General features: G+C 43.1%; 3 protein-coding genes across 10 annotated transcripts in view; 1 reads left to right on the forward strand and 2 right to left on the reverse strand.

Moving 5' to 3' along the window:
* Positions 1 to 209: 209 nt before the first annotated feature.
* On the reverse strand, positions 210 to 2,323 carry LOC116767452 (tRNA pseudouridine synthase-like 1). Its single transcript, XM_032657775.2, has 6 exons — positions 2,130 to 2,323; positions 1,924 to 2,052; positions 1,559 to 1,768; positions 1,346 to 1,441; positions 1,037 to 1,277; positions 210 to 639 (listed from the first exon to the last, which is right to left on the reverse strand). Exons 1-6 carry the CDS (start codon positions 2,177 to 2,179, stop codon positions 355 to 357), a joined length of 1,011 nt encoding a protein of 336 aa, XP_032513666.2. The 5' UTR covers positions 2,180 to 2,323; the 3' UTR covers positions 210 to 354.
* A 357-nt stretch (positions 2,324 to 2,680) lies between these two features.
* Positions 2,681 to 4,562, forward strand: LOC116767453 (transmembrane emp24 domain-containing protein 5). Its single transcript, XM_032657777.2, has 4 exons — positions 2,681 to 2,923; positions 3,037 to 3,300; positions 3,749 to 3,867; positions 4,081 to 4,562. Exons 1-4 carry the CDS (start codon positions 2,711 to 2,713, stop codon positions 4,187 to 4,189), a joined length of 705 nt encoding a protein of 234 aa, XP_032513668.1. The 5' UTR covers positions 2,681 to 2,710; the 3' UTR covers positions 4,190 to 4,562.
* A 1,036-nt stretch (positions 4,563 to 5,598) lies between these two features.
* LOC116767427 (rho guanine nucleotide exchange factor 19) overlaps positions 5,599 to 14,182 on the reverse strand; it is a 57,185-nt gene continuing 48,601 nt past the window's right edge. For all 8 annotated transcript variants that reach the window (XM_032657742.2, XM_032657739.2, XM_032657745.2 and 5 more), the window contains 7 exons: positions 13,975 to 14,179; positions 13,478 to 13,646; positions 13,119 to 13,258; positions 12,885 to 13,034; positions 7,682 to 7,814; positions 7,196 to 7,397; positions 5,599 to 6,654 (listed from right to left, as the gene is read on the reverse strand). In XM_032657742.2, coding sequence (XP_032513633.2) covers positions 6,488 to 6,654; positions 7,196 to 7,397; positions 7,682 to 7,814; positions 12,885 to 13,034; positions 13,119 to 13,258; positions 13,478 to 13,646; positions 13,975 to 14,179 — 1,166 coding nt within the window. In that variant the 3' untranslated portion in view covers positions 5,599 to 6,487. The remainder of the gene's footprint in view (positions 6,655 to 7,195; positions 7,398 to 7,681; positions 7,815 to 12,884; positions 13,035 to 13,118; positions 13,259 to 13,477; positions 13,647 to 13,974; positions 14,180 to 14,182) is intronic.

Genomic DNA, 14,182 nt, shown 5'->3' on the forward strand with positions numbered 1-14,182 from the left:
ACGGCTGTCCGAGACACGCCAGCGTTGCAGTGAACCAATACACTCTGCATCATCGACAAACATTCCCTGATGTACGGCAAACACTCCGCTAGCACTGGTTTTATATCAAACTCTGGCAAGTCCAGAACGGCAATATATTTTTGGTCAACATTGGCTACATTCACATTTACTCCTAAGCTTAGAACGTGTTTTATATTGAAGGCTTCGACTACACTTTCAACAGCGCAATCCTGTGAGCCTATATACAGGTAATCTATGATCAGTACAGGAACGTCATCTGGTTTCGTGTCCACGACGAAGCCATAACAAGTTTCTGTCAAAACGTCGTCAGAACCTTCGATGAACTTGAGTCCGTCAGCACGAGTCACGACAGTCACGGCGTTCCTCAATTCCTCCTTTTTCTTTTTCAATTCGCTCAAGAAACTCATGTCCACTGTCCAAAATATTCAGCCTGTTTGGGTCATATATAAGATCTTCTTGTTTGTATTCGACATCAGCCAGGTAGAGGCCGTCGGGTGGACAGTTCTGTATGAACGAATGCCAGGAGTGTTTGGAAGGTACCTGTAGCATCACCTGAATGTCTTTCGGTTGTAACTTACCGGAAGCCACAGATATTAATGTGCCTATCATCCGACGTATCTAAAATAGAAAATATAGTTTATATATAAGAAATTTACAACAAAATTATGTTTTGCGCATTTATGAAAGTAACTTCATTTCGTCCACCTTAAGCAGTTATTGAAAAGTAATACAAATGCTAAAATATACAATAATATATTAAGCGAAGTAATAATGTGAGTTCCTAGGTACAATTTTTGGAAGTTTAGGGGGAATGTATATAACAAAGAGCAGTTACATTCAAATGATATATGCAGGGTTACTGGTTAAGTCGACCTGTTCCCGTTAAGGCGTGTAGTTTACATCATTTTTGACAGATTTCACGATGAGTACACGACGTCCGTAACTGATTTCACGCCCTCAATACATACACATATACATACATATATAATATTTAATTGCCATTAAGTTTTTTTACCTGATTATGTACAAAGGATCTTCCATGTACCTCAATATCCCAGTAATTAAAACAACTATCCCTTTTAGTTGAATAACTTGTGACACACGGAGAGCCCTGTTTTATGTTTATACTCTTAATTTCTCTCCTGTTGTGTTTGTGGGCCTTCAATTTGTCGAATCTTTTGAATGTTGTGAAGTCGTGATATCCCACAAAGTACTTAGCAGCTTCTTTAAACAGCTCTATATCAAAAATTTTTGGTCTGGAACAATTATTTTACAAGCTGGTAACTCGTGTTAGAATTTTCTCACATTAAATCACCATCCATACTTAATGAAGTGACATCTCCTCCATTCTTCGATTGGTATCAATGTTGCAATGTTTATTTTCTCGTCTAATTTTATTTCAGGTTTTATAACTGCTAACCTGTAATATTTTTTTAAAAAGTTATTGCACATTGTTTAAATGCCCTACAGTTGACGTAATTATAATACAATAAACTTTTAATATTTCCAGCAATAAATGACAGAATATTACAAATACCTGTAGAGGTATGTCCGTGATAAAGCGTCATGTCTAGCGTTGAAATCATCGTTGACTTGAAGACACTTGTTAACTTGTATGCTTATGTTGTGCTCAAAGAAGTATTTATTGATTTCATGTTCTAGGTATGCTGGCTCGTAAACTAAATCCTTACGTCTCTCCAAATCAAAATGTGCACATGTGTTCAGAGCATGTACTCCACCATCTGTGCTATAGAAATATTATGTAAGAAATTTTCATCAAACTAAAACTGCCGCATTCCTATAAAATTAATATTATTTTAGCTTAAAGTAAGATGCTCTCTTAAATTTTATTTCATATCAATCTATAATCTTAGCAATCTGTTATATAAATATTATTTTTACCGGCTTGATAGAAATACGTTAGGGTAATTTAATGGTTTAATTTTAAGTAGAGCCAGTTCCATTAAACCTTGAATGCTCTCAGGGTCCGGATAGTAACGACCCTCCTTAAGCCATATTTTTTCAGACGATCTGTAAATGAATAAATTAATAGTAAACTCGTAGTATTATAAAAAAAGAACTTTCAAAAAATATTTAATGAAACTAACCTAAACCGTGTTCCAATATATGAAAAGAATGTCGCAAATCTAGCTCTCATAATGAAGTGACCATGTAATAATGCATTAATTTACTAATAAATAATTAATGTTGTAATCACTTATAATATATTTGGTAACCAAAGGTTTGTATATTTAAATTTGTAAAAAATGTCAAACGTGAACTACTCAATTTGAAACAGCTGCTTAAATGTCAGTCTTTTATTTTCTGAAAATCTACTTAAAATATATTATCACATATTAAAATAAAACCTGATTGTGAGCTGACTGAGTTCTTCGCAATACATATATTGGTGGATTATCACAATATTCCTGGAAGATATTTTGAAGTTGTTAAGAGGTTGATATTGTTAAATTGAGATTGCTAAGAAAATTATTTTCACTTAAACATTATTATGATTTTGATTATAAGTAATAAAAATAAATTGTATAAAATTCTAATATCTTATTTCTGACCTAATCATTTCTCTAACCACGTACTTGATTTTTATTCTATCAATGTCAATTGTCATAGAATTGAAACTACGATTAGGTGCTAGTGTCAGTTCAGATTGTCAGTGTAAATTTAAAAAATGGCAGGGAAGACGTGGCATCTGTTTACTGTGTTATTACTAATATTTACAATTTTATCACACGCTGGTGAGTCGTCTTCGACCCCAGCAGCACCATGGTACGAAAACTTGCCTGCAGTTACTATGGACTATAAAGTACATATAGATGCTGGCAAAGAAGATTGTTACTTTCAGTATGTTCAACCCGGCGCAACTTTTTACGCCAGCTATCAAGTAATTAGCCCTTCTCTTTGGATTTAAACATATGTTAAAATATTTATGTACTATGAAATGAGTTTTCTATTTGAAAATTCAACACTTTTTATTAATAATTTAAAATCTTCTAGGTGCTGAAAGGAGGTGATGGTATGTGTGGTTTCGCGGTACGCCACCCTAAAGGGAATATAGTTCATCCGTATGAATGGCGACAAAGTGCTGAGTATGCGGACCAATCAAGCACCGGGGGCTATTATGCCGTGTGTATAGACAACCAGTTCTCGAGGTTTGCAGGGAAACTAGTCAATTTATATCTGTCAGTTATAAGATATGATAAGTGGGAACAGTATGCTAAGGAAGTTGAGGAGCTTGACATGAATATCAAAAATTTCACAGTAAGTAATATTTATCTTTTCTCTCAATAATGCCAATATAGTCCATTCTATAATTGAATATTATTTTTGTTCAGAAACAATTACATTAATAATGAGTTCCTATATGTTCCTATAAATATATGTTTTGATTGTCAGTCATGTTGAAATAATGGTATAGGTAGTGAAAACATACTCCAGTCATATATATATATATTTTTTAATTTTCTGTTTATATAATACTTTTTATTTATTTATATAATGATTTAAGAAAAATTAAAATTATTTAATGTTAATAAAAAAATTATAATTGCTAACATCACATTTATTCCGCTAGAAAAAATAAAAAAAATTGATTAAAATGATCTAAATGTAATTGACAAGTCCCGACAAATATAATGTTTACAACCAACATAGATATTATTATATATGAGGGAGAGTTGTATACAGCTGAGCGTTATTCTGTTTCCAGAACTCAATTCAGTTTGTGGAACGCAATGTGAACGACATCTTGCAGTATCAATACCACTCTAGAGCCAGAGAGACCAGAGATTATAATTTGCTGGTCGATAATAATGCCTACGTGTCCAGGTAAACAGTCCTATGCACTAATATATAACTCGGTAATATTTTAAAATATTTAAAAAATCATTGTTTCAGTAATGTAATTTAGTAGTGTAATTTAGTTATGAACATTTCTAAGTCAGATAAATTGCAATAAAATTACAATGATATATATATGTCATAGTTAAATAAATAATTTATATATTTGTAATCATTTAACATTTTAATTTCCGTTTGCAGATGGTCCGTAATTCAAATCCTAGCGATAGCGGCTACGGGGACGCTGCAAGTATATTTTGTGAGGAAACTGTTTGAGGTTAAGGACAACTCGTCCAAGACAAGAATATAATACTTTGACCTCATGTGATGAACTCTTGACTGACTTCATTCCATTCTAACCTTCATAACCCTGATCTCTTTTTTATATCGTCTTTTCATCTAAAAGCCTTATATAAGTACAATGATTTTGTTACCTTCTAAATGCTTATTTTAAGCCTTGTTTTTTTTTTATTCTAATTTTTAATTGGATTTTATTTTTGGTTGAACCTATATATAGCTATATATTTTATAATAATGTATCGTGTTATAAAATTACATAAACGAGATTAAAATATATTTTGTATGCAATTTTAATGTTGAGCGTGTTTGTAGCGTGTAAGGATATAACATGTTCAATAGTTTGTAGGAGAACAAATCGCCTTAGTAATAAAGATCTTAATCGACTGAGTAGTTTTATTTTTATTATCTGTGTCTAATGTGTCAATAATCGATACACTGTGGTTGTTGTTGGTGAAGCTACGGAATTTAATAAGGCTTGGTTCGTGTCACATAAATTTGACTTAATTTTATATTATTAAATACTTAATTATATATTATTAAATATTTTCTAAGATAAGAATATATTTTGTTTTCTTCATACATAGGTGTGGCTTGCGAGTGGGAGGTATTAGAGATTTTCTCTGTAATATATTATTAGTGAATAGCATTGACAGTGGTAGGTTGAGGCGGTGGTACGGGATGGTACGGGATTTGGTTATATGTGTATTTATAATCAAACCGAACGATAGTTTTCTGTCCGCGTTTTGAAATTCCTAAGACGCAACCTTAAAGTATTAGTATATAAAAATAAAAATCCACTGTGTTAGAAAAATGTTCAAAGCATGTTTTTAAAGTATTTATATTCCGGGTTGAATATTTTATTGGTACTAATACGTAGTCGGCAGGTACAGGAACATCAATACATATAATTTGACACTATTTCCTTACGACATAAAATGTTATATTAATAGAATTTTAATTAGAATAATTTAGTATAAGGCTATCTGATAAACTGGTTCCGAGGCCGTTGTAGGGTTTTAAAAATAATGCTCAATTAAAAGAAGATTGAAGATGTGCCCTAAAACAGGATGTAACATTGAGGCTTCTTCGTACAATGAGAGTACGAATACTCATTGATTGTGAAATTGAGAAAGGGTTATGCAACTAATGAAGGTCAATGTACTGACGGCTTTCCTTATAAGATTTTTGTCAGAATCCTGCATACCTAAAATACATATTAAGTAACACTCTGTATTTATACTTTATCTTTCTTTAATCTAAAACTAATAATTATGAAGACAAAGTCCTCTAGCAATCCCAGAACAGCCGATAAAGAATGTCACTCGTCTGAACTAGTGCTGGCGGGAAGTTCCTGTCAAACACGTCACAAGGCTCTCGGGAATATTTTTTCATTAAAGAGGTTTTATTAATAAAACAATGTTTTATTACGAAATAGTTTATTTGATGGTAGTAAATGTTCCATTAAAACTTGACTTAACATCTATTTTTTACATATAATATAATAATCTAAACATATCATTTGCAATGTTCAGGAGGTGCCGACTATTAATACTCGTAGTACATTCTGACGTCACACATCAAACCGTTCAAAACTGATTTAAACGCAAAAGCGGAATGTTCGCGGAATAAATATTGGTCGCTTCATGAACGAGGCTCACTCGTCCGCCAAATGACTAGTCAATTTATGAAGTAGCGAACAAACAAATCTAATTTTAAGTTATTGTTACGCGATAGGCTTGTGATTTCCGACCGATCATTAAAAAGGCATAAATTAATTCAATACAAACATATACACAAAGATTTCGCTGTACATCAACTATCCGTCAATCTCATACGTAACTGTACACTTCACATGCTAAAGCTAGCCCTATGATAAGAACATGAAAAATACAAAGCACCTAAATAACGAACGAGGTTTTACTTTAAGATTAATATATTTTATTAATACGTGATCCGTAAAATGGTCCAAATATCTTACACATAAGAAAGGCAGTGCTCGGACGGAAAGTTTAATTACAATAATATACAAGAGCGACTCGATACAGCTTATAGATAATAAAAATAAAATCTACCTACTTATACATTTTATTTCAACAAAATATAATGTTAGGGTAACACTGTCTCGTGTCATTTGCTGTTGGTGACGTTATGGCAACACTTGGCTTCACGTCAGACAGTCCCGTGACTGTGACACTATGTATTGTCACACTGTAATCTATGTACATGACATGTGTGAAGATAAACGAATGTAATCCTGGAGACGCTCCTCGTATAGACGAGGACGAGCTGATGAGAGCCTAGTGTGGTGTTATAGAGGTTTCTTCCTCTGCCCGAGGTAGGTGGCGGACAGCGCCAGCAGGCGGTACCTCTGACGCAGGTTCCTGGCCCGGACGTGAGGCGAGGCAATCTCCGCGGTGTAGGCGCCGGGGAACCAGCCCGCCTCGCCGTCACGGGTCCGCTCGCCGTAGTACCAACCTAACCAATAATAATAAAACGCCCATATTAACATTTAATTATTTGCGACTGATCAATAAAGTAGATTGGTGAGAAGAATGGGCTAATGATACTAATCACTAAGTTCTACCGACTTATTTTGAAGCCTTCGCTACATTACCTACTTTTTTAAAATAAAATAGTTTCGGTTTATATACGGAGAGACGAAAGTATAATTCCCATCTCGTCTTCCTTCACTGTAGCTGTAACTAATCGAAATGAAGGCCAAAATGACAATAAAAATACTAGTTGTATGAAAAATACATATTTCCCTGAACACAGAAGTTGTAATGGTATATCTCTGTTGAGTACACCATACCATACCTACCATAGTTGTAATACAAGGCGGATGAACTTGCTGTCAGGGAACATGTGACGCTCAGAAAACATACTGTACATGTTATATAGAGAGGAGGCAGAATGTATTTCCATTGTAATTATTATAATAGCTTTGACACCTGGATCTCTTTCAGTGACTCAGAGTGAGCATTCTAAACTAATACTCGTATTCGGCGTTCCTCACCCTCGTTGGTCTTCCTGGTGACGTTGATTATATCTCCCTCAGCCAGCGCCAGTTCGTCGGGTTGGTGCGGAGCGTAAGGGTACACGGCGGCCACCTGAGGACAGTCCCAGCCGGCGTACAGGGTCTCGCCGGCGTCCGCGGCCGGCGGCGCCAGGGCCTCGGTCCACCGGTGTACGTCCGTCTCGCTCGCACACGACATCAACTACAAAGGTTGGAGCGAGACAGATATATACTTGACAGTTTTTATAGTGTATCAATAGGAATTACAAGTCGGAAGAGTCGTGCAAGTAACTGTTTCCACATTTGCTGGACTGAATACGTGGATAGAAATTCAATGATATAATTAAAGGGTACGAGCAGGAGTAGAACTTGCGACTACGGTTACAGTGATGGATCGGTGGTAAAAGTCTGGCAATTTATTAGAGATCTTGGTACTAAAATTATAATTATTTCTGCCATATCTGGATGACTGAATGTTTCCCGTACCATCTCGACGGTCCGTCCGTCGTGGTTCTCCAGCAGTGTGAGGAGCAGCGCGTGCTTGACGCCGGCCGCCTCGCTGGAACACACCTCCACCAGCGAGCGAGGACAGTGCTCCACCACCGAGTAGCAATCCTCGCTGGAACACGAACATACACTTAGATAATAATAATAGATATATTCCAAACGGAAACGAGGTTCTACTGAATGTACTCTAAACTAGCGGAAGGGCTACAACACTGAGGCTGACATTATAGAGTCCTTAAAATGTCAGAATCAGAAGTTGTGGCGGGACCTGGATCCGGCGCACTTTAGGGTCAAGGAAGTTTACCGTAGGAAGGCGCGGAACCCTCACCAGGTCCATGTGGTGTTACAGGTCTCCCCTCAGGTTTGGCGCAAGCTGACCGAGGCGGGGACCATTTACATCGACATACAGGGCCTGACTGCCGAGGACCAGTCGCCGCTGGTGCAGTGTACCCGCTGCCTGGGCTATGGCCACGGCCGCAGAAACTGTAAGGAGACGGTGGACCTTTGCAGCCACTGCGGGGGGGGGGCACGACCGAACGAAGTGTCCTTCCCGAGTGGATGGGAGGCCCCCCGTCTGCAGGAACTGCGACCGGGCTGGGTTCCAGGAGGCGGGCCACAATGCGTTCAGCGGAGACTGCCCTATCCGGCGGAAGTGGGACGGTATCGCGCGTTCTTCGGTGAGCTACTGCTGAGGGCACCGCAGCTGTACCAGAGTGTAAGGGAAGCTTTGTGGTCTTCCAAGCCAACCTCCAGCGTGCCCGTCTGGCGACGCAGGAACTGGTCATGGACGCGCACAGGGGTGGTGTTGGAGTCGCCTTAATCCAGGAACCTTACGTCGGCTCAGAGGGGAGGGTCGGTAGCTTCCGTGGCGTCAGGGTGGTGCAGAGAGAGGACGCCAGGACCAAACCCGTCAAGGCGGCAGTCATGGTCTTCCGTGAGGACCTGGAGGTTCATGTGAACCCCCAGATAATCACTGAGAACATCGTGGCTGTCGTCCTTAAGGCGGGAGATTGGACCGTGGCGGTCGTCTCTGTCTACCTTGAAGGCACGGAGGACATCGAACCATACCTGGCGCAAGTGCGAGACTTCCTGGGGAAGGTCGGCACCAACAGGGTCCTTGTGGGCGGCGATTGGAATGCATGGAGTCCGTGGTGGGGGAGCGTCGGGGAGGACGCCAGAGGCGAAACCCTTCGGGGGTTCTTTGATGACCTGGAGCTGCACGTATTGAACAAAGGAGTCGTCCCCACCTTCGATACGATCCGGGGGGGCAGGAGGTACACGAGTCATGTCGATGTCACCGTCTGCACCCACGGGTTGTTGAGAAGCGTCCGTGAATGGAGGGTGGACGACTCCGTGACCAACTCGGATCACAGAACGATACGTGTAGTCCTGGGTCTCAAGGTTCCGCCGGGGGGCAACGCTAGGTGGACTACCCGACGTTTCAATACCCGGAAGGCTGAATGGGGTCGTTTCGCCGAGGAAATGCGTAGTGGGTTGGCCGAGCGGGGACTAACCCCGGAGGCCGTTAGTCTGGTTACCGACCGAAACCAGTTGGAAGAGGCGGTAACCAGATACATAGAATGCGTGGAGGAGGCGAGCAAAAAGTCTATCCCTCCCCACAAACCCCCTAAAACAAAGAAACGCTTTCCTTGGTGGAACGATGAGCTTGAAAGGCTGCGGCGCGAAGTAAACACGAAACGCCGCCGGGTTCGATGTGCGGCACCGCGTCGCAGAGAATGTGTGGTTGACGAGTACCTGATCGCTAAGGCGGAGTATGAACGGAGGGTTGTCAGCGCCCAAACGGAGGGATGGAAGGCATTTACCTCGATGCAAGAGCGGGAGTCTATGTGGGATGGGATCTACCGGGTGCTGAGAAGAGCGGCGGGTCACCGCGAGGACCAGCTCCTCGTGGAGGGCGGAGTTGTGCAGAGCCCGGACCAGTCGGCCGCGCTGCTAGCCAGGACATTCTTCGCCGATGACGATGACGGTACAGACTCCGAAGTCCACGCCGTCATCCGAAGCCGAGCGGACCTGGTTGGCATGCGCCTACCTGATGACACCGACGACCCCCAGATCACCAGGGGAGAGTTGGTTCGGACTCTGCGCAGCTTCAACCCTAAAAAGGCGCCGGGTCAGGATGGGTTCACCAGCGACATATGCTGGCACGCCATATGCGCGAGCGAACAGTTGTTCATTACCATCCTGAACCGGTGTCTTGACCTGGCGTGCTTTCCAGCGCCGTGGAAGGAGGCTTCTGTCGTGGTGCTCAGGAAACCAGCGCGTCCAGACTATGCCCGCGCAAAGTCGTACCGCCCCATTGGACTCCTTTCCATCTTGGGCAAGATCTTTGAGAAAATTCTGTGTCGTCGAATCCGATGGCACGTCTTGCCCAAGTCCAATGCAAGGCAGTATGGCTTCACACCGCAGCGGAGCACGGAGGACACGCTGTATGACCTGATGCAGCACGTTAGGGGTGTTCTTTCCAGGAAAGAGACCGCTCTCATGGTCTCTCTCGACATTGAGGGAGCGTTCGACAACGCGTGGTGGCCGGCCATAAAGTGCAGAATGATAGAGAAAGGTATCCCCGTAAACTTAAGGCGTCTTGTCGAGGATTACTTCCGGGACCGAAGCGTTGCTGTGCACTACGCGGGAAGGACTGTGCGGAAGGCGCAGACCAAAGGCTGTGTCCAAGGCTCTATAGGTGGACCTCTGTTTTGGAACATGCTGCTGGACCCCCTCCTGGACAGCCTGGATGGGCTGGGCGCGTACGTGCAGGCGTTCGCGGACGATATCGTGTTGGTGTTCTCCGGGCATACTGCACTCGAGATCCAGCGGGATGCCAATGCCGCCCTGGCTGTTGCGCGGGACTGGGGTGTCGTAAATAAGCTGCGCTTTTCCGCCGAAAAGACTCAGGCGATGGTAGTCACGCGCAAGCTTAAGTACGACACTCCGGTTGTGCAGCTGGGCGGGGTTGACATTTCGATGGTGAACGAGCTCAAGATCCTCGGGGTCATCGTCGACAGTAAACTAACCTTTAACAGTCACGTTGCCTACGCTTGTCGTAAGGCAACGGACCTGTATAGGAAACTGTCGACGATGGCTCGGGTGGAATGGGGCTTGTGCTCGGAGATCATCAGGACGATATATTTCGCGGTCGTCGAACCGACGATCCTGTACGGCGCGAGCTCCTGGGCGAAGGCCGCCGAAAAGATCTCTGTGCAAAGGTCCTTTGCTACCGTCCAGAGGGGATTTGCACAGAAGATTGCTAGGTCACATCGTACGGTGTCGCTCAACGCAGCGCTCACGCTGGCCGGGCTCCTCTCGCTTGACCTCCGGGTCTGGGAGGCGGCCCGATTGTTCGAGAGCAAACGGGGACGCCCGATCGACGAGCTGGACTCCCGCGAACTGGAGGAGCGTGTGGCCTTTACCGAGGCTCCTCACCCTGCCAGTGAGCCGGACGTAGATTACGTATGTCTGGAAGGTATGCTCCCCGAACATGTAGCCCAGCTACACCTTCCCGAGCATCTGATTTACACTGACGGTAGTAAGTCTGATGACGGGGTCGGGGCAGCGTACACTTATTGGCGGGATGGGGTCGAGGTCCGGACGAGACGGTTGAGGCTGGAGCCGATGTGCACCGTCTTTCAGGCGGAGCTGCTCGCGATAGCCAGGGCTACGGACCTGGTTGTCGAGAGGAACTTCGCCAGCGCGGCGGTGCTAAGCGACTCCCGTTCTTCGCTGGACTTGATCCGGAACCCGGACACGCGCCATCCCCTCGCTACCCATATTCGGAAGAATATTAGGGAGTTGCAGGGGAGGGGTAAAACCCTCCGGTTCTTTTGGGTGAAGGCTCACGTCGGGATACCCGGCAACGAGCGCGCCGACGAATTGGCCAGGCTAGCGGCCAAGGCTAGGGTCGCCCCGGCCTATGACAGGTGTCCAATCTCATATGTCAAACGACGACTGAGAGAGGGCGCGGTCCGGCGCTGGAACAGCAGGTACACCGAAGGAGCCACAGCGGAGGTCACCCGCATGTTCTTCCCTGATGCATGGTGCGCTTATCGGACCATGAGGTGCCTCGACAGGACGTCTGGGTGGGCGCAAGTGCTGACGGGGCATGGAGGTTTCGCGGCATATTTATACAAGTTTAAGCTAAAAGATAGAGACTCATGTGTGTGCGACCCAGAGGTCGCAGAGACGGTGCAGCACCTCCTGTTCGAGTGCCCGAGGCATGACCGCGACAGATGTGACCTGGAACTAAGTACTGGAAAAAGACTTAATGAAACATCCATAGCTGAATTGATAGCTGATAAACACTCCAGGCCGCATCTGGAGCGGTTCTGCCTCAAAGTTGTAAAAGCAGCAAATGAGAGAAACAAAACTAGGTAGACAGGAGGATGCTGCACATAGTATGTAATTTTTAACCATTCTATATTCAATTCCAATTTTGTAATTTGTTTTAACATTTTAATTGTATTTATTGTTTTAATTATTCAATTTCAATTTTATTTTAAATTAATTATTTATTTTCATTTTAAATTATTGTAATTCAATTTTATATTTCAATTTTAATTATTTATTTCATTAATTTTATTTCAATGTATTCAATTTTAATCCAGTTTTAAAATTTTATTGTAAGTATTTTATTTTATTTAATTTTACTTTGAATTTTAATTATTTTATGGTTTTTAATTATTTATTGAATTGAATTGTTATTTATATTTGAATGGTTTTATATTGTGCGACCGAGCCATCGGCAAGGCCACAGTACAATAAAAATGTAATAAACTTTAAGTAGTTCTAAGATAATCTGTACTGCTGGTAATCAATAAATATTAAAATTCTTGCCATGCAAGAAAGACCCGAGGGCAATAACACCCTGCGATGGCGGGTGCCTATAAAAAAAAAAAAAAAAAAAAAAAAAAAAAAAAACTAGCGGAAGATATACCAGGAGCGGGCCGCGCCAGGTGTATGTTGGAGTAAATATTTAAAGGATGTATTGAGTTATCACACAACAAGTTCGCAACGTTAAATTAAATGCAGACAGCTGCCATTAATAAACCTCTGGCCCCGACAGCAGCAACGAAACGACTTGTTTGTTCATTTAAATGAAACTAATATTTGTTATTGACTTGTTTGTTATTAGGATAGGACCTAGTGGTAAGGGCACATGTATACAGACCCTTTCTTCTTGGTGATGATGAGGTGGTCGTTGAACAGGAACAGGTGCAGCGGCAGCTTGTGGAACTTCTTGCCGAAGGTCAACTTGAGCTCGTCCGTCTTCCACACCAGCTGCGTCATCTCCCCCGACCTCACCAGCCACCTCACGGGCCTGAAGAATGAAAACCGAAACCGGGTTCGTATACATTCTCATGACCCCTGATCGAGTATTCAGTCATACCGCGTCGCCCCTCACCTGCGGTCTCTCCTCGCCAGCGCGGGCCCCAGCTCCGGCACCCCGCGGATCGCGGGCGGTATCACCACGCTCCTGGACAGCCGCCACATGTCCTCCACACGCTCCGTGTTCCTCGCGCCCTCGTTGCATTGAGACACGAACTGGTGGAATGAAGTTTTGAAATGTATGTATGTGCGTTTGTTTGTTTTTCATAACTCGATTATAAATATTCTACTCCAAAACGTCCGGGGAGGAGGCGAAGGTGGGTTTTGTTACTGTATAGTGTATACCATAAAAAGATACATCCAGACCCGGAACAGTGACGGACCACAGATACATGAGATGTATAACTATTAATACTCGGTGTGTGAGTGACTAACGTCGTTGAGTGTGGCGAGTGCGTGCATGCAACCCTCGTACTCGTCGTCGTCGGCGTGCAGATGCCTCAACACGGCGTCCAGCAGCAGCGGCAGGCGGGTCACGCGTTGCATGGGCAGCAGAAGGAACGAGTGCAGAGACAGCGACTGGCACAGCGGGTGACTCTCTTGTCTGGGGGGCGGAAGTGACGTCACGAACGAATACAGAACGAGGAATACAATAACTTCGGTACGAAATTGCAACGTACATTTTTGACTTTTAGTTATTTTGAGTATTAGCTAGTGCTGTCAATAAACCTAATCACACGGATGGTAGACATTTGTAATAAACAAAATCTGTTTAAAAAAAATTTAAAGTACAATATTTATAAGACCTATCTGCCCTGGGACGGATGATTCCGACTAGAATACAAAACGTACGCCAGTCTCTGGACACTGATACGTCACGCCTCTCCTACGATACTGATATTGGTTGGATCAGCTACATGCTCTGCCCGTACCTCTTGAGGGCGCTGGCGAACGCCGGTCTATCTTTCATCCGCTGCAGCGCTTTGACCATGAGCGGTTGGTTCTCGCAGTACTTGACGTAGGCTTTGAATCTGGCGCTGGCGTGTCGCTGGACGATGTCGCAGATGCCTTGCAGCAGGATGTTCTCCTGCCAGCAGCGCTCGAGGTCAGCCATCAGTAGCTGGGAGCATTTGCGTACTG

The sequence above is a fragment of the Danaus plexippus genome, assembly GCF_018135715.1.
Source record: "Danaus plexippus chromosome 9 unlocalized genomic scaffold, MEX_DaPlex mxdp_26, whole genome shotgun sequence".
Taxonomy (NCBI): domain Eukaryota; kingdom Metazoa; phylum Arthropoda; class Insecta; order Lepidoptera; family Nymphalidae; genus Danaus; species Danaus plexippus.